We start from the raw sequence: 18387 nt of genomic DNA on the forward strand, positions 1-18387 counted from the left end.
AAAACAGCTCAGGATCTGCAGGGATGGTGGCTTTTTAGTGTGAAAATTTCGTGTCGCATTTCTGTGTTGTGTGCGTGTGTCGAGCAGTGTAAGTGGGTGTTTATTTATGTTCACCAGACATAGTAAACAGTTACCAGGAACTTTGATAAGAACTAATTCCAAACAAGTATATTGTTACTACTGCGGGTGTTACTGCTAAACTTATCACAATACTATCCTCCCTCCGAAGATGGGTCGAAGAAATGTGCTCTGCATAGGAATGTGTGTTGGCCGAAGCTGCTAAATGCGTCCCCTGTTCATCCCACCGACTGCCGAAGATGCTGCTGCTTGTTGTAATGTAAATGCATCATTTATGCATTTTAGAAAGCACAAGTTGTTAAGCAACGCATCAACATGATGTCTGTGTTGCGCAGTATGCTGGCCAAGAGACACTGAAAAACGAGCAAACCTTTGATAGAAATTAGTTGTTTGTGTAAACAACAACAGCACAAAAACACTATCCGGGGAAGCAAGCTTCCCATGCAAAGTCGAACCGGATGCTGGCAGCGGCTGGGTGTCTCGTAATTAGTCACGACGACAATACCATCCGATGGAGATGAACCAATTATTGTCGCCACAAACCACCTGCACACACGGAGATAGAACCAGAGCAACATCAGCGTATGAACGGCAGCAACAGTCTAAGCAGGCGGTGGAATGCAACCATACAGAACAGATCATACGAGCAGATGGCGGAACAGCGATGGCACAGTACCGGATGAAGAGCAAACTGCATACCACAGTGTTATGGTTGGTATTGCTGCAGCTGCTGCCGCTCCCATACGTGCAGGTTGGCTTAACGTTGGCCAAAACGCAAACAAGACAATCGTGCGATAAAACGCGACGCATCTTCACTCAATCGTACGGTGAAATCAGCGACGGACCGGCCGGTTCTAATTACACACAGGTAGGTGTATTAACCTTCGTTTTAATGACCAAAAATACGCTTTTACTTCTATAACCAGCTACCCGGGTATGTAATACATTTTATAGGGGTGTGAATTGAAAATTGAATTCAAAATATATTTCATAAAAATACAAAAAAAAAACAAGTGTTTTGCTATATGATAGAAAAACTATTTTTCTATACATTCTAAAAGGTTCAAGGTTATTGCAAAATAAAAATGCAAAACATACCCGAGTAGGTAGGTGGTCATTGGAATAAATGTCAATGGATAAATTAAATCTCACTCAATTTCTGTACTAACTAGCATTGCGTGTTCATGAATTCTTTTTTCCTCCTATTTCCCAGGATTCTCACTGCGAGTGGCTGATAAGGGCGCATAATGATAGTCAATTTATAACGCTCAAATTTCGCAGCATGGGCACCGAGTGCTCGTACGATTACATCTTCATCTACGATGGTGACTCGTTCCGGTCACCACTGTTGGGTAGCTTTAGTGGCAATACGGAACCACAGCACGTGATCGCTAGCTCTGGTAGTGTAAGTAGTTGCTACTCGCGTGTCTGTCAATTTGTGTATAATAACGCTCTTTTGTTCTCTTGCACTTCCTCACAGATGCTCATTTTGCTATACAGCGACACTAATTACGTGCTGGAAGGCTTTCGGGCAGAGTTTTCTGTTACGAACTGTCCCAACAACTGCACCGGGAATGGACGATGCGTTGAGCATGCGTGTGCTTGTGATCGTGGATGGATCGGATACGATTGTAGCTTGGATGCGTGCCCGCGCCGGTGTGGAGAGGCCGAAGGTCGGGGGACGTGTGCGAGTGATCGCTGTGAATGCTCAAAAGTAGGTTGGAGTTTAGTACTGCCATGTTTTGGAACCAAAAACAAGCGTCTGCATGTCTAAAAAGAAAAAGCGGATCCAGTTGAATAAGAAAAATTCCGCCATTTTGTGTAATCTAATTTACCATAATTATTTTATTAGATTGGACGCTTTTTCTATGTCAGTACAGTAGACGCTTGTTTTAAGATCAAGAAATTTAACAATACTTTTTAATTCACCCTCTCTCGCTTTCTACTCTACAGGACTACGTGGGCCAAGCGTGTGGTCTTCACCGCTCAACTCCCACTCCGAGGGAGTGGCACTGGATATCCAACTCTAAAAATGGATTACCACCAAGGGCCGCCCATACAGCCGTCTACTACGAACCATCCGACGCTCTGTACGTGTTCGGTGGATACAATCTGAACGAAGTGTTTGACAGTTTGTACGTATTCCGATTCGAGGGAAACCACTGGGAGGATGAGTGGGGCATCCGGGTCGATCAGAACCACACCGAACCATCTTCCGAGGAGGAAAAGTTTTTCCGCCGGACACAGTTTCTCGAGGAAGAGTCGGAACGTTTGTCACGAGCCGAGCCAAATTTCCTGAGCAATGTCATATACACGCTTGCGGACAATCGAACCGGTAGCATCGGGTACGGTGAAGGACTTTCGAACGGAACACGCCCAGCTGGACGGTATGGACATGCTGCTGCTGCCGTTGGCGATGGGTTTGTTATTTTCGGTGGAAAGTTAGGAATCAATGGCGACCTGGCGAATGATCTCTGGCTGTATAATGTGTCGCACAATGGTGGGACTTGGTTCGAGCGTGCTACGGATTCAGCTGTTCGACCACCAGCTCTAACGCGGCATACTTTAACGCCTGCCGGGGAGTATCTTTACGTGTTCGGTGGTGCAATGGAAGATGGAGAGTTCTCATCGAAACTGTTCCGGATACGACTCGTGCCGGATGCACCGGAAGCGGATCAATGGGAAGAAGTAGTCCCACGGGGTGGAAAATCGCTAGATGTGCGTATGGTCGCACACACAACTTCGTACCAGCGCGCAACGAACTCTCTCATCGTGTACGGTGGATTGTTAGCGAATGTGGCCCGTTTTTCACGTCTATCAGAGAGGATGTTCGCATTTCAACTTGATCACAAGCATTGGGCAGAGCTGCAGTATCCCCGGACCGCCCTGCACGATGGATATGCGCCACGGGAACGTGCTTTCCACACGACCAATATTATTGGCAATTATCTGATCGTTTTTGGTGGTTATTCGCACAAACACAATAAGGAGGAAATATGTTACGATAATCAGATGTATCTGTACCATCTCGGATGTCACAGTTGGGTTAATCCGGAAGTGCTTGGACCTGGGACGGGTAGTAAATACCGCTATCCGAAGAAGCAGGGCGTATTTGCTCATGCGGCTGCTGTGCGGAAAGGAAACACACTGCTCGTTGTTGGTGGTTACCATGGCAATGTGAATGGCGATTTGCTGGCCTACTCGCTGCCGCTTATGCTGGTGGTGCACGATGATGTGATGTATGCACCGGAAGCGGCCTGTCCTCGGCATACGTCGTTTAACGAGTGTTTGGCCGATTTGGAGTGTGGTTGGTGTTCGGCGGATAGTGTGTGCTATGGAAGAACGATCGGTGCGAACTGTACTACGAATCTGCAGACAACACGCTGTAAGGGAATTTGTTCCGTGTTGGGTGACTGTCATTCGTGCCTTGTTCACGGAACATCAACGCTAGACGAAGAAGATGGAGAAGTAACCCGCAAAGGAGGCAAACTGCAACACATGCAATCTATAGCGCACAAGCTAGGTCTCGATCGTTGTACTTGGTGCGTGCAGAATGCTCGCTGTCATCACAAGGACGACAACTATGGCGTATGTGGCGAGGACACACCATCCCAAAAGCCTGGATGGTGGGGTTCTAAAGGCACGGAAGTTACGAAACCGAGCGAATGCACGGCACAAGATAAACGGCCCGGACTAACCTTCCTGAAGTATCTTTATCCGATGAACATTTCCATGCCGGATGCGGTGATGATCGTGAACGCTACAATGGCGGACTTTACATCACCACCAACAAACACCCCAACGGAACAGCAGCTCGGTGGACAGGTTGTGGCCCGGTTGCTTGGTTTTATACGCTTCCCACAAATTACGGATCATTCGATTGCACTACTAAAACCGTGCGTTAGCCATGCCGATGGGGTTCTTCGTACAGTGCGTGTATCGACTGCGGTACAGCGGAAAAGTGATGCGAGTTGGTCGAGCTCTCCCCTAACTACGCTCGACATGGACACGCTGGTGACGACAAACATAACTGCGAACGATAGTGTTTGCGAGATCGTAAAGTGGAACGATCGGGCAAATATTTTAGTGGACTTCCAGGCACAAAGAAACAATCGTATCGGCGGATATTTCGGTGGATCCGGTGGGCATCATCATCATCATCATCACGGACATTATGCGGATTTAAGTAAAATGAGTCTACAACACTTTTACGGTAGTGTACTGCAAGCGTTCACATTCGAATTTCTCGAACCCTACTCGAACGGTACGGATTGTGGTTCGTACGGTAACTGTCTCGAATGCTTGTCGGATTCGGCGTGCGGTTGGTGTGAACTTACAAATGGTTGTTTATCACGCCGAGCAAACGAACCGGAAGCTTGTCGCCGGGGGACGAACTGGCGCTATCTAACCATCCAACCGGCACACTGCTCGAATTGCTCAAACTTTGTATCCTGCGAGCAGTGTATCGGCCATTCGGTGAACCAGTGCGAATGGTGGACGGAAGATGCAACGTGCGCGAGAAGAGGACGTTCGGATATTGCTGTAAGAACACTCGATCGCTGCCCGATTCCATGCTACCAGCGAACGGATTGTTCCGCGTGCTTGAATGACCGTGGTCGGTGTGTTTGGTGTGAAGCCACCAGCCAGTGTTTTTCCTTCTCGGTGTACACGAGCGAGTATCAGTTCGGGATGTGCCGGGAGTGGCTTGATCAAACGCTTCCAATTACCGTTCCGCCGGTGATCGAGCAGGATGGAACGGGTGTTCCGATGGTGCAGCAGTGTAAATCGTGTGCAAGTCATCAGAATTGTTCGTTTTGTCTACGATCACTCAGTTGTGGTTGGTGTTACGATACGGACAATCCAATTAATGGAGTTTGTATGCAAGGTGACTTCAACCGATCAACGCAAGGACTGTGCGGCAGTGGACAAATGCTTCTGCTGGGATCATCGAACACGACGGATGAACCGGTACGAACGAGCTGGGCCTACGCGCAGTGTCCGGATGTGGATGAGTGTGAGCTGCGACTGCACGACTGTCACGAACAGGCCGAATGTAGCAATACACACGGCTCGTATAGCTGCAAATGTCGCAAGGGTTTCGTCGGCGATGGTATCCGCAACTGTCAGCAAACGTGTTACGAGCCGTGCATACATGGACGCTGCTCTGGGGCTCCTGACTTCCAATGTCTTTGTCATCTGGGATGGACTGGAATCGGTTGCAGTGTAAACTGTGCATGCAATAACCATTCTACGTGTCTGCAGGGTGTTGGCAAATGTGATCGGTGTCTTAACTGGACAGAGGGTGAGTTTTGTGAGCGTTGCAGTCCGGGAAGTTTCGGTAATGCGACGACCGATGCTGGCTGTCAGCGGTGCAATTGTAATGGACATGGAAATGTCGCTCTCGGGATCTGTGATGCGAAGACAGGGGAGTGCTACTGTCAGGATTACACTGAGGGATTAAGGTGTGAGGTTTGCAATCGGAACTTTTACGGAGATCCAAAAGATGGTGGTCAGTGCTATCATCAGTGTGCTTCGCGCGGTGTATTGACGCAGGTTGGTACGCAAGGACTCGGTTCGTTTCAATCGTATCGATCAAGCTGGAGTGGACAGGAAACACGTGAATGTTTGTGGATCGTGAGTCCGCAGGGACGTGGAGAAAGTGGGGGTGCTGTTGGGACTGTATCAACGGAATTGCGGAACGCGATCATACAGATCGAGATCGAACCGGAGCGAATGAATGTAACCTGTGGAGAAAATGCGGTCTATGTGTATGATGGACTTCCCGATCTTACTGGTGTTGCACAACAGAAGCAACTGATCGCGGTATTTTGCAGCGAAGAACGTGGTTCTTGGATTGCGGAAGCACGCTCAGGACATTTAACTGTACACTTCAAGAAAGGACCATCTCCTGAACAAGGATTCAATGCGATCTACTCCGTGCTGAGTTGTGCTGCGGCTAGCTGCCAACGACCGTACCTCTGTTCCGATGATGGACGTTGCTTGTGTCCGAAAGGTTTTACGGGACCTCGGTGTATGATGCGAATCTGTCCATCGGATTGCAATGAGGAAAGTAAGCGTGGCACCTGTGACAATGCTTACGGACGGTGTATCTGTGCAGCCGGTTACGGTGGAGACGATTGTTCGCTGATGGTGAAACCTTCCAGTGTGGTGTTTACGGAGCTGTTCAATTCGTATCTGGTGTCGGAAAGTTTCGAACATCTGCGGAAAACGCTACCCCGGTTTGGCCATTCGCTGGTGGCTGATCGTCGAGGATCGCTGTGGATGTTTGGTGGTTACTCGCTGTCGCATGGACCGCTGAACGATATACGACAATTTGACACGAAGAACAACACATGGATGCAGGTAAGGACGGGGCGGATCATGCGCTTAATTTTAAAATCAATGCCTCAGGCTTGTGTCACAGCTCCATCCGATATCTGATATCGGAAGGTTTTGCCATCTGTAAAATCCCGTACAAAATTTTGATATGAGTTCCTCTTATCTTAGGTAACCGTTGACTCCAGCCCGGAGGATCGTATGCCGCAAGGACGGTACTACCATGCAGCAGAAATCATTGGCAGTCGACAGGCGATCTACGTATACGGCGGGCTCTCACGCAACGGAACACTGGACGATCTGTGGCAGTTTGGCCTACAGACTCAGCGCTGGAGCTTGGTAGTGCCACAAAACGATACACGTCCACCAGCACTTGCCGGACACACGCTAACAGCTGTTGGGCGTGAAGAATTATTGCTTCTGATAGGAGGCTACTCCATTGACCGAGGACTGCAAGGGCTAGTTTGGTTGTTTAATCTTGCCACAACTAGCTGGTCGGTGGTTACGACACACGGATCATCGCCGGGTGGAATTTACGGTCACACGGCAGTATACCATTTACCAAGCTCGGCCGTGTACGTATACGGTGGAGTACGCAAGATGCAGGATGGTAGCAAATCCGTTGTATCAAAACGTTTGTACGCCTTCAGCATTCCTACGCGCCGTTGGACGGAACTGCCATCTTTCAACTTCCAAGATGTAGCTGAGTATGTGCCACCGGGACGCTACCTTCATTCGGCAGTTGCAACCGAACACTATATGCTGGTGTTTGGTGGACGAGCCGCTAGGAACGGTACGGTGTCGCTGGCCCGCGAAGAAGTAATGGTTGCGTATGTTTACCGGTGCAATCAGTGGATCCGTTTGGCGAAGGATGCGGAAAAGGTTGGTGGAAGCTACGGAATTACGTACGCCCAAGCGATGGCACAGGATCCGGAAGGTGGTTCAATCTACGTGGTAGCCGGCTGGGATGGTAGCAATCATTGTCGGGTAATGCGTATCGATCTACCGATGGATATATGTGATCTGTGGAGTGGTTCGAAGTACAATTGCAGGCAGTACTCCGGGTGTAGCTTCTGCTCGGTGAAAGGCATCCCAGGCGAAATGACTTCACACTGCTTCTCGGCTGGTGGATCGTACCATGCCTGTGAAGGGTATAATGGAACGATCTCCTTCAATAGTGGAGCTTCGTGTGATGAAAAGTGGATCAGTGTGAGAGATTGTACTTCGTTTGACACCTGTTCGGCGTGTTTGGCGAGCTATCCATGGCACGGTGAGACCGAATCGCCGTGCAAATGGTGCCCGGATTGTCATCCAGTTTTTAGCTGCGTCGGACGATCGGCAGACTGTGGTACGCACAGTGGATGTTCCGCTAATCAGACGGCATTAACCGCGCAGGACGAATGTCCTGGGTTGCCGGGAAAAGGATGTGTGGCGGATGATTGTGAAAGTTGCGAAGCTTTGGCGGGATGTCGTTGGGAGGTGGAACCAGGCGGAGCAAGGTATCGCTGTCGGGAAGTGGCTGCAGTGGATGAAGTTGAGACGAAGAATGAAACTCGAGTGGCTTCGAGCTGTCCATTGCCTTGCAGTGCGTTCAAGAATTGTAGTTCGTGTGTGAGACATGCCAGTCAATCATCAGAGTGTCTGTGGTCAACGCAGCTGAACGAGTGCATTGCACCGATGTTCCAACCGTTGTACTGTTCGGGTGGGATCTGTGGCTTGGTGGTGCGTCCGAACGATCCTCAACACTGTCCGGAACCGTGCGCTAGCTTTACGCAATGTTCCAGCTGTCTGCGCCACGCATACTGCGGATGGTGCTCCAAGAACGGTACGGATGGTGATGGTGTTTGTACGGAAGGTTCTGTCGATGGTCCGGCAAATCATCCAGCAGGATCGACCTGTGCCGCAATCTACCAAACGCGCAGCAAAACACCTGCCAATGCGACGGAACCATTCGGGTGGAATTACTTCAAGTGTCCTCCTGAGAATGAGTGTGCGAACGGGCATCACAACTGCAACGCGAAGTCGCAACGCTGTGTTGATCATCTCCATGGATACGAGTGTGTTTGTGCTCCGGGATACAACTCGTCGAGCCTTGGTGGAGGTGGCACCTGTGTGCCTGTTTGTAGTCAAGGCTGTGTACGTGGACTGTGTACCGAGCCGGATGTGTGCAGATGCGACTTTGGTTATGTCGGTGCGAACTGTAGTATCCAGTGTCAGTGCAACGGTCACTCGAACTGTTCCGGAGCGGATCAGCTCGATCAGTGTGGCCACTGTCACAACAACACGATGGGTCCACAGTGTGACAAATGTTTACCGTTTTACGTTGGTGATCCACGGAACGGTGGATCGTGCGTACCTTGCCTGCAGTACTGTAACGGACAGACGGATCTCTGTATCGCACGGGATGAGGAAGCGATGTTGCGGAATATGTCCCGGCAGAATTTGAAACGGATGGTAACGGAAGGTCCAATGGCAGATGCGATCTGTCTCGGGTGTGGGAACTACACGGATGGTGAACAGTGTGAGACTTGCGTACCAGGCTATTTCCGAAAATCGGCCACACCTGGGAAGGCATGTTCGCCGTGCGAGTGTAACGGGCATGGTGATATGTGTGATCCGATGACGGGCGAGAAGTGTAACTGTGGCAATAATACCGAGAGTGATAATACCTGCTCATCGAAGGGCAAAAACCATGCGTTCAACTGTTGGTCGTTGCAGTGCACAAAGTGCCGTGACTCTTACTCCGGCCATCCAAATAATGGACATCAGTGTTACAAGCACATTACGGTGGAGTCACGCATGTGCTTTGACGCAAAAACGATTGGTAAGTAAGAGAGTTGAAGTTTTGATTAAGTTTTAGGTAACATTAGTTAATTCGGTAAAGTTATCCTTTGCTATACCCGTGAGTCAATCTTCGGGTCAGACAGGTTGGTGAAAGTGTGTTGTTTGGGGTGCCTTTAGTGTATGGCACCGAAAACTTGACGTTGATTCATTCGACAATGGATCAATTCTCAATCAAAAGGTTAACTTGAAAAATAACTTGAAAGCAATTCCTTTAAAATTGTGCCATGGATAAAAATTTCAGCTTGTCGAAGATGATGATCGGAAGCATACTTCTAAGTTGGTCAAGGAAAGGTTGGGGCACAACGTCAAAATAACGCTTACACATCCACCCCAGTCTCCAGAGCACAATTCCATTTGTGGGATCCTTTTGAGCGAGAGATTCGAGCACCCCCGATCCCGAATAAAAACTATCTTAAATGGTTTCTCATGCAAGAACGGGAGAAAATGTCCTCTGAAATAACTTTATAATGGACTTTCCCGATGTAAAGGCGTTTACAGATGCAGATTTTGTATGCCCGTCTTTGCTATAGGGACAATTTTTGTTATACAGTGCACGTAAATTTTTCGTCCATTTCTTTTTATTTGCAGACGAATGTAAAATCAAACCACAGCCCCTGAAACCCGGCCAGACGGTGTTCTTCGTCATCCAGCCGCGCTACATGAACGTCGACATCCGCTTCATCGTGGACGTAACGCAGGGCGAGCTCGATTTCTACATGAGCCCCACGGACGAGTCGTTTATCGTGCAGACGAACGCCACCACAGGCCACCACGATATCCTGCTCGATAACCGTTATGTTTGGTTCCAGAAACAATCCAAAGTGTTCCGCTGGAAGACTGCTTCCTCCATACCTCCCCATGAAGAACTGCATCCATTAAACATTCAAGCATACGAGACGTACCCAAGCCTCGGACGTACCCAGATAACTGGGGAGAAAAATTCTCCCGTCTGTGGCGGTCTTCTGAACGATGATTTCTACGTAAACGATCGTACGGCGAGCGATCTCATAACGTACGTAACGCTGCGTCAATGCAAATCTCTGCTGCGTGTGTTCGGTCTGAAAAATCGGCTGGTCGTCACGCTGCCCCACACGGTGCACGCCCTCGGACAGACGAAGTTCTACATCGCATTGCGCGCCCGGCCCGGATCGACGGCCAGCTACGGGTTGGTGTTTTTCCGCCAGGATCAACTCCACATCCATCTGTTTGTATTTTTCTCCGTCTTTTTCTCGTGCTTTTTCCTGTTTCTTGCAATCTGTGTACTGGCGTGGAAAGCGAAACAGGCAGCCGATATGCGAAGGGCTCGCCGGCGCCATGTCGTCGAGATGCTGCACATGGCAAAGCGTCCCTTCGGTCGGGTGAATCTTTCACTCGAAAGCCCATCGGTGGAAGCGGTAACCATTACACCGGCACCGCACAGAAAACGTGGCCGTACTTCGAAACATTCCACCAGTGGTTCCAGTGGTGGTAGTGGTGCGATCAACGCACAACACGCTCATCATCATCATCACCATCATCATCATCATCATCATCAGCAACAGCAGCAGCATCAGTCACACCATCATAATCATCATCATCAACCGGATATAGGTCCCATAGCGTTAGAACCAACGGCGGATAATTATGCCGCTGTTGGTACAGTGTTCGTACGGTTACCCGGCAAGCAAAAGTCACAGATAACGCTTGCGCTTGCCTCGGCACTGATCGTTAATGGGCGATCGACCGGTGGCAGCTATCCGTCCCATTCGCGTGCGGCTGGCAGTGGTGGACATCATCGACGGCGTAGTTCACCCGGTGGTGGAAGCGTTTGTCATGCTTCACCACGACAGCATCCGCTACATTATTACAATCAACAGCAGCAGCAGCAACAACAACAACAACAACAACAACAACAACAACAGCAGGCTCAACAACATCATCCAGAACCTGCCGATGTGGTTGGACCGCTAGCAGAACGGCAACCATTTATCGAGGTGCACCATCATGAACAGGTTCCGCTGCAGCCGCTTGCACCGAACCGCGAGCGGCAGTAAATGAAAAAAAAAAAACGGATCTGAAAATCAAACTCTCGAAAATGCAGAGACCGTTTTTATTTTGGTACATCGTTTAGCTAATTCCTTGTTTTGTTAATCTTTTCGTTACTTGTCGCAAATCGTAAGTAACACAAGTGATCTGTCCGAGCGTGGCATTTTTTTTACAGGGAAATACAAATGAAATGGGTGCGGCGAGTCAACTTTAGAGAATAGCGGCGGCCAAATCCTCAACCATTGATACAGAAACACTCACATACATTAGCAAATCAACGGAAATAGTAATGTAAGTGCGTGCAATTGATATGGAAAATAAAATTTGACAATCCGTTCAATTTTTTCCTATATCAATTGCACGGGATCTCATAACTTTTCTTAAAGATTCTTTATCTATTTCTGCTGATTCGCTAATGTATTCGGTAGTGATGAGAATTTAGTACCGAACCTATTGTATTGGGTGTTTCTATATCATTGGTCGAGGAGTTCATATTCGCTTGCGCTATTCTATAAAACTGTCTTGCCGTATCCTATCATTGGCTTTTCCCTGTTTCGTTCCAGAAGTATTTATGCAGATGATGTGGAAGGGTTTTGTGTTAACTGATATCTAAACTTAGTACAATTTCAAGGTTTGTGTTGTGTTTGTGGGGGTAAAGAGAATATAGAAACAGACGAGATTCTCTGATTGATCTGTTCAGAGTTTTCTGTAGCAGGAAGAAACGAAACGATATTTCGTTTTGCTAGTTTGTAAAGCGCTGGATGCAATGATGCTTTTTTATGTTTTTCATATATACACGGAGAGGTTTTGCAGGTTAAATGTAGATCCAGTCAATCTGTTGCACACAAATTATGTTTTTCGATAGCAGCTTTGTCAGTTTCGCGCCATTTCCTCTGACCATGTGATGAATTAAACGTTTGTCCAATTAAAAAAGCTGATTGTTTAATTAATGTGAACTTGTTTGTGTGTGCACGGTGGACGATTGTTTTGTTTTTATCCTGACAGTAAATCTCAATAGAATAATGGAATCGTTTTTTTTTCTTTTTGTAATCTTAGCCAATCTATTGCACAACTCGCTTGCCGCTTTTAGGGTTGAATTGCAAGCGTGTGATTAAACTAATGGTGTAAGTAAGAGGTTTTACTTTTATGTTTCTAATTTAAATCTATTTACAACATTGATCAATACAGTAAATTAGCTCTTGTGGAAAATTTTTGTACATTAGCTTGTTGAGGTGCGATCTATATATCTTTGGGTGTATGTGTGTGTGTGTGTGTGTGTGTGTATGATTGATCTCGTCGAAAAACAAAACAAAAATTAGCTATCTTAATATGGAGGATAAGCCTTCTGTTGCGATGGGGACATGTTCGAAAAAGACATCAAACGTGTACGTCCTTAAGCAAGCCATTGCGAATGATTTTCACCTTTATTAGCTGTGCAAATGTGTTGAGTGAGAATGCGCGTGTGCAATAGAGATTACTTAAAACAGCTTTGTTAGCTTTAGGATGATCAGTTTAGTAGCAAGTAGTAGCAAAGAAAACATATGATTGATTATACTCGATTAAGCGCAACTACTACTTTACTAAGCCACCAGTAACCAAAACGTGATACCGAATGTTTACCAGAAGAAGCGGTTCGAGATCTACCCGTTCGCACCGTGGACAGTACTGTCGGGTGGAACGCATCATGGATCTCGAAGCACAGCACTCGCATATACGTATTGTTAAAAACAAGCAAATATTTTCACTGCACATGGCGCCCCCTTTGGCCAACCGGGCAGTTACACACAGTTTGTTCTGCTTACAAGCCTAACGCATTAGCGCTACTTACCGAACGATCGTTTAGTGACTTATTTTAAGGTGTTTCTTTTTTTCCTTTTTACGGTTTTATTTGCCCCTTCAAGAGCGGCTTGTTTTACCATACAGGGCACGGGCAGCTAATGCTTAGCTAATGAGAGAGAAAGAGAGAGGGAGCCTGCCAATGAGTGTCTCTGGCCAGTCCAGTGAACCGTGTACACGAACCCGCAATACGATTCGCAAACCACAGCGAGTCCCAGCAAAAGTATACATGCAGCAGTAGAATGAATTTATAAAATAAAATAAAACAAAACAAAAGAGGAAAAAATACCCCCACAATGTGGTAAAAACCATTAGCGAACAAATGATGTAGATAATTATGAAGTAAGCTGAGACAGTAAATGCATAATAAGTAAGCCAAACAAAACCAAAACCGAAACACACAATCGCAAACAGGAAAAAATGGAGAAGGAAAATCACCTTTTCACGCCCTTTTTTGAAGATCTGGTGAAAAGGATCCGAACAGCGTCCGTTTCTCGAAGCATAAATTCCTGTATGCTGGTTAAAATTAGTTTTTGTATAATGACCGACCGGTGCAGGAAGGCTGGTCGGCTAATCAGTAACGGAACGGATAGCAAATCGAAGGTGAAATTGTGTAGTCTCAATAAAGTGAACATACCATGAACTTTTCGACTGCAGTGCCTGATATCCGAAATCTAGTCATCCACTGTTGTCAAATGTAATGTGACGTTAAATTCGCTTTCCATCTAGTAGTCACGTTACGTCGTCTAGACCAACCAGTTCAAGACAGTTTCGTAAATCAGACGGTTTTTAGGGAGACACATTTGGCAAGTTCTGCTACGAAAGCATTCTAAATTCTCTCATTGAATCAAGGCGAAAAATATGGCGATGAGTACGCATCCCTCAACTACCTCGTTTGCTCCGCAACATGCTGCCGATATGCTGGCCACCATTATCTCCCAGCTGCCAACCGTTCCCAGTGGTGAGCTAGAGGATAGTCCACTTCCAACGGATGACAAGGAAACGGTGGCCCGATCTGCATCGACCGCCGCTATTCAGCAATCGAAACGGTTGGCCAAGTTGAAACAGAAACTTGACCGACAGAACAACTTTATGGTGGAGTTGAAACGGAAGATCCGTGAGAAGGAAGGGATGAAACCGAAGGCAGACTGTGATCGGGAGGAGTTGGCGTTTCTGAAGAATCGTTTAAAGAAGGAAGCCGAACTACAACACAAACTGCTTGCGGATGTCATTGCCGAGATGCGACAGGAGGGTAACCAGTGGCAATCGATAGTACTCTGTCCGGACAAGCTCGATGAGTACTGTGCTAATCCTTGGACGATAGGAGCAGTGACGGTGAATGAAGATAAGCGCTTCTCGATCGATTCTACCCTATCGGCACTCAGCTCAGACGAACAATTTGGAGAAACGGGTGCCTGTCCGGACGCGGAAATAGCCAAACGTTTCGAGAAGGAACTGATGAACCGTGATCGTGTTATTGAGATTCTCCAGAGCCGGCTCGATCGGCTCTCGGCTGATGTGCACAAAGTGTGCAAAGACAATGACACAATCTTGGACCGAAATCCGAAACCAATCGCTCCAATAACGCCACGATTCTGCGAAACGGATATGATGCATCGGTTGGAGTTTTATCGTACCAACACGGAAACGCTCGGGAAAAACCTCGAAGAGATGGAAAAAGCGTTACACACCATCCAGAACGAGTTAGGTCCGATGAGCGAAACGGAGTGCCCATTGAAGGCGTCATGTTCGAAGCCTGTGCCTTCCGTGTGTAAGAGATCGGTTTCCTGTCAGCAAACTTCCGAAGGAGACGAGAGACCAACGGTTTGCGTGCTGGGTGCTACATCTTCACGACGCGAAACGGAGCCTTTAGTGTGTGGAAAGGATGCAGCAGCACAGAAGCAGTACGCAATGTTACTGACCGAGTACACGAAGAAGACCACGGAGTGTCGCCATCTCTGTGAGCGTCTCGCAAAAGTACAGGCTGGCCCGGATGAACCTTCGCCTGAGGATACAGAGCGGGAACTGCTGAAGAAACGCTGCTCGGAGTTGTTGGACGAACAGGACGAGTTTAGGGTGCTGATCCGCGAGCAAGCCAATCAGTTGGAAGACTATCGTGCCCGCTATCTAGCGGCACAGCAGGAAGTGGAAGAGCAGCGGCTTCAGATGGGAAAGCTGCAAGTCACAAATCGTCGTGTGGAGAAGCAAATCAACTGTGAGATTGAACAGATCAAGCGTAAGTTCCAGGACAAACTGCGCCATCTCACACCCTATCCACGGCTTTTGGAAGACGAGCAAGCCAACTCGGAAAAGTTGAAGCGATCTAACGAAACCTTGTTTGCCGAGCTGGAACGATCCTTAAAGCAGGTGAAGATCCTAGAGGACCGTCTTCAACAGGTTCACGTTGCGAAAGATGGCGAAGTGAAACAGGCGCTACAGCAAGCCCAAACCGAGCTCGATCAGGTGCAGGAACGATTGGAAGTGGTCCTAAAAGAAAAACACCTCGTAGAGGAGGAAGCACTCCGTTGGCAACGTGAGCTGGACGAGCTGCGGACCGAAAGTGCCAAGATTATTGAGCGTGCGAATCAACGGGTCGAAAAGGAGCGGGAGGTGGCTCAGAAGAAGTACAGCCAGCTGGAAAGTGAGTTGGCTCAGTGCCGGGCGGAAGTATCCTTTACGATCGGGAACCGGGAGCAGGCGTTGAGGGAGATGCACACCCAGATCAAGATACTGTCGGCGAGCTTTGACGATGCGCAGCTGCAGATCCGTTCGCTACGCAATCAGCTGGCTTATCTGCAGAACGAAAAGTTGGTGTGTTTGGCTTGATGCGGGTTGTAGTAGTAACTGGGCGAAATTGGTTGGTCTGAGGTTTTCGACGAAGAAAACTTTACGGGATTTAGTCTAAATTTTGCAAGGGATGTAATAAATTTTTGGTAGAGCTTTGTATCCTTGATGTTCAGTCATCTAAATGATGATATTCTTATAGATGTGAAAATGCAGGACCTCATCTGGGAGGTTGGGTAGAGAAGATACCGGAGAATTCTTCAGTATGACCAGTTCAGGAGACACTATGAAAATCATTCCACAAGGCTCATTGAAGTCCATCATCCTGGAGAACATTTCGGACAAATAACAAGACAGCAAAAGCGGGTCACACCAAGCAGAACTGCTATTCATTTTATCTTCCAATAATGAGTTTATTCCACTGACTTTGACACGTTTCACCTGCCGTTGCTTCATCTGCGTTGTGCCGACTCGCATCCAGAACGATGGCGTAGTGTTGAGAGTAAAAAGGAAACGGGTTGACAGAGTGGCTAGAGTGTATAATGAGTGAGTTTACAATAAAGTGTAAGTTACAAGTAAATAAATAAACAAATATAAACTAAAAGAACGATTACGATTATCCCTTAAACTTAACTAAGCAAGAGCCGTAGCACGAGATTGGCACGTTGCCAGTTCTCTTGCGATTACTTTGTTCATTACATTTATACACATTTTGACTTCTCATTCGTTCTCTCGTTCTCTCTTTGTCATGTTTGATTTTTTTGTATCAACACATTTCTAGTGTTCCTTCCATGTCTAACTTTGCACTTTGTAGTCCTTTTGTAATTTCATTTTCTTCTCCTTTAAACGCTCTTCTATCTGGTTTTGCTTTGTTTTCTTCTACTTTATCACCCTGTGTTTTTGTGCATGTGTGTATTTTTTTAGTAATTCACTGTTTCCTCCTTTGTTTCATATCATGTTGCTTGCCTGAACACTTTCCTCTTGTTTGTTAAGAATTACTTTTTTTTTTTTGGTTCACATTTATTTTCCTGAAATTCCTTAAAAAGTTTCCACGCTAGCACTAGCTGGCTTTGTTTCATTTTGTTTGCTTTTTTTTACAATTATCTTCATCCTTTTTGTCACAATGTACATACACAAATGGGTTGGATTGAAAATTGTGGATAAACTTAAACCATAATTCCACATACAAGGTCCACGAGCCACGTTTACTGTTGCTGAAGCAGTAAGTTTTCCAGCTCGTCCGCACTTCGCATCAGAAAGGCGGCCGATTCCCGATACCCAGTGACGAGCTGCTTAACCGCTGTAATTTCTGCACTGTTCAGCTTGTGAGCCAGTATCGGTCGCTTCATCGATAGGTCGGTAGGTGCGGCTGGAAAATGGGGGGGAAAGAAACGAAAAAGCAAAAGCGGTGAGCGAACGACGCGAATGAAGATGAAGACTCGCACGCGTAAATGGGGACGAGTTGGCCTACAATCGCTCAGCTGATTCCACAACTCACCGGTGCCGGCAGCGGACATGGTCGTGTTGGTCGTGGCACCGCTGCTCGTGCTACTGCTGTTGACCGAGTTCATGAAGTTTTGGTAGTGTTGCGACCGGTTCGAGAAGCCGGTATTGTAGTCGTGGAAGTTGGAGATGGTAGGTACGGTCGTGGGGATGGTGGGCGTCGAGCTGGCACTGGCACTGGGTATGTTACTGTGGGCGAGAGAAATTCATTTATGAATGAAACTACCGTTTGAAGCTAATTGGAATGTATGATGCTCGTGTAGCATAACTTTAGGCGTACGTTTCATGTGAAACGCCTGAAGTTATACTATATGCATTATTCTAAACAATTTTTGAGTGTAGAAAGGTACTTTCTGGGCTACTTACAGCTTCATCTGATTCATGTCCGGTGTCGGTGTGCTGGGTACGGGCGATATCTTCGGCACGCTCGTCATCGGTTCACTCTTGATCGTGGACACGGACGTCGACTCTTGTTCGCGGTTCGCAATGTTCTGGTACATGTTCGGTACGGCCGTTGGTGATTCGGCCGACGTCTGCAAAGACAAAAGAGCACACCCCAACAACCCCCAACCGAGTAGAGGTGTTGGACATCGGTAGCGATTAGTCAGTGTCCTAGCATCCCTTCCATCGGATGTATTTTTTTGTTTGTTTACTGTTGTTGTAGTTGTTTTTTTCTAATTCTGTCCATTTTTTAAGTCGTCGTCGCAAAGTGCGGGATGAGATGCGTTTGGAAGCGACCATTTTACCATAAAACTTACCGCCGCCGGTTGACTGACCGTCTGGCTGATCGGCTCCAGCCCGATGCGCATGCGCTTCGCATTGAGACTCTCGTTCTCGCACGCCACGGCCAGTATCTGTTCCGCCTGCACCGACGTTAGGTGGGCGGGCGTGGGGCGGGACTGGAAACATACAAGCATACCAAACCGATCATATCTTCCGCCTGCGGACGTGCTGCCACTAACCTCGTCCGTGCCCTCCACG

At 47.5% G+C, this 18387-nt stretch overlaps 4 protein-coding genes across 4 annotated transcripts in view; 2 read left to right on the forward strand and 2 right to left on the reverse strand.

The window, feature by feature from the left end:
- LOC126563935 (probable phospholipid-transporting ATPase IIA) overlaps window positions 1–18387 on the reverse strand; it is a 415461-nt gene that overhangs the window by 6080 nt on the left and 390994 nt on the right. The window lies entirely within an intron of this gene.
- On the forward strand, window positions 590–11292 carry LOC126563721 (multiple epidermal growth factor-like domains protein 8). Its single transcript, XM_050220380.1, has 6 exons — window positions 590–946; window positions 1292–1483; window positions 1559–1792; window positions 2032–6441; window positions 6586–9238; window positions 9847–11292. The coding sequence occupies exons 1-6, from the start codon at window positions 590–592 to the stop codon at window positions 11289–11291; spliced, it is 9291 nt and encodes a 3096-aa protein (XP_050076337.1). The 3' UTR covers window position 11292.
- On the forward strand, window positions 13987–15945 carry LOC126564285 (girdin). Its single transcript, XM_050221286.1, has one exon. It carries the CDS (start codon window positions 13987–13989, stop codon window positions 15943–15945), a length of 1959 nt encoding a protein of 652 aa, XP_050077243.1.
- Window positions 17109–18387, reverse strand: part of LOC126564000 (uncharacterized) — a 49196-nt gene continuing 47917 nt past the window's right edge. The window contains exons 9-12 of the mRNA XM_050220895.1: window positions 18153–18305; window positions 17773–17939; window positions 17402–17595; window positions 17109–17272 (exon numbers count right to left, since the gene is read on the reverse strand). Coding sequence (XP_050076852.1) covers window positions 17109–17272; window positions 17402–17595; window positions 17773–17939; window positions 18153–18305 — 678 coding nt within the window. The remainder of the gene's footprint in view (window positions 17273–17401; window positions 17596–17772; window positions 17940–18152; window positions 18306–18387) is intronic.

The sequence above is a fragment of the Anopheles maculipalpis genome, chromosome 3RL, assembly GCF_943734695.1.
Source record: "Anopheles maculipalpis chromosome 3RL, idAnoMacuDA_375_x, whole genome shotgun sequence".
Lineage (NCBI taxonomy): Eukaryota > Metazoa > Arthropoda > Insecta > Diptera > Culicidae > Anopheles > Anopheles maculipalpis.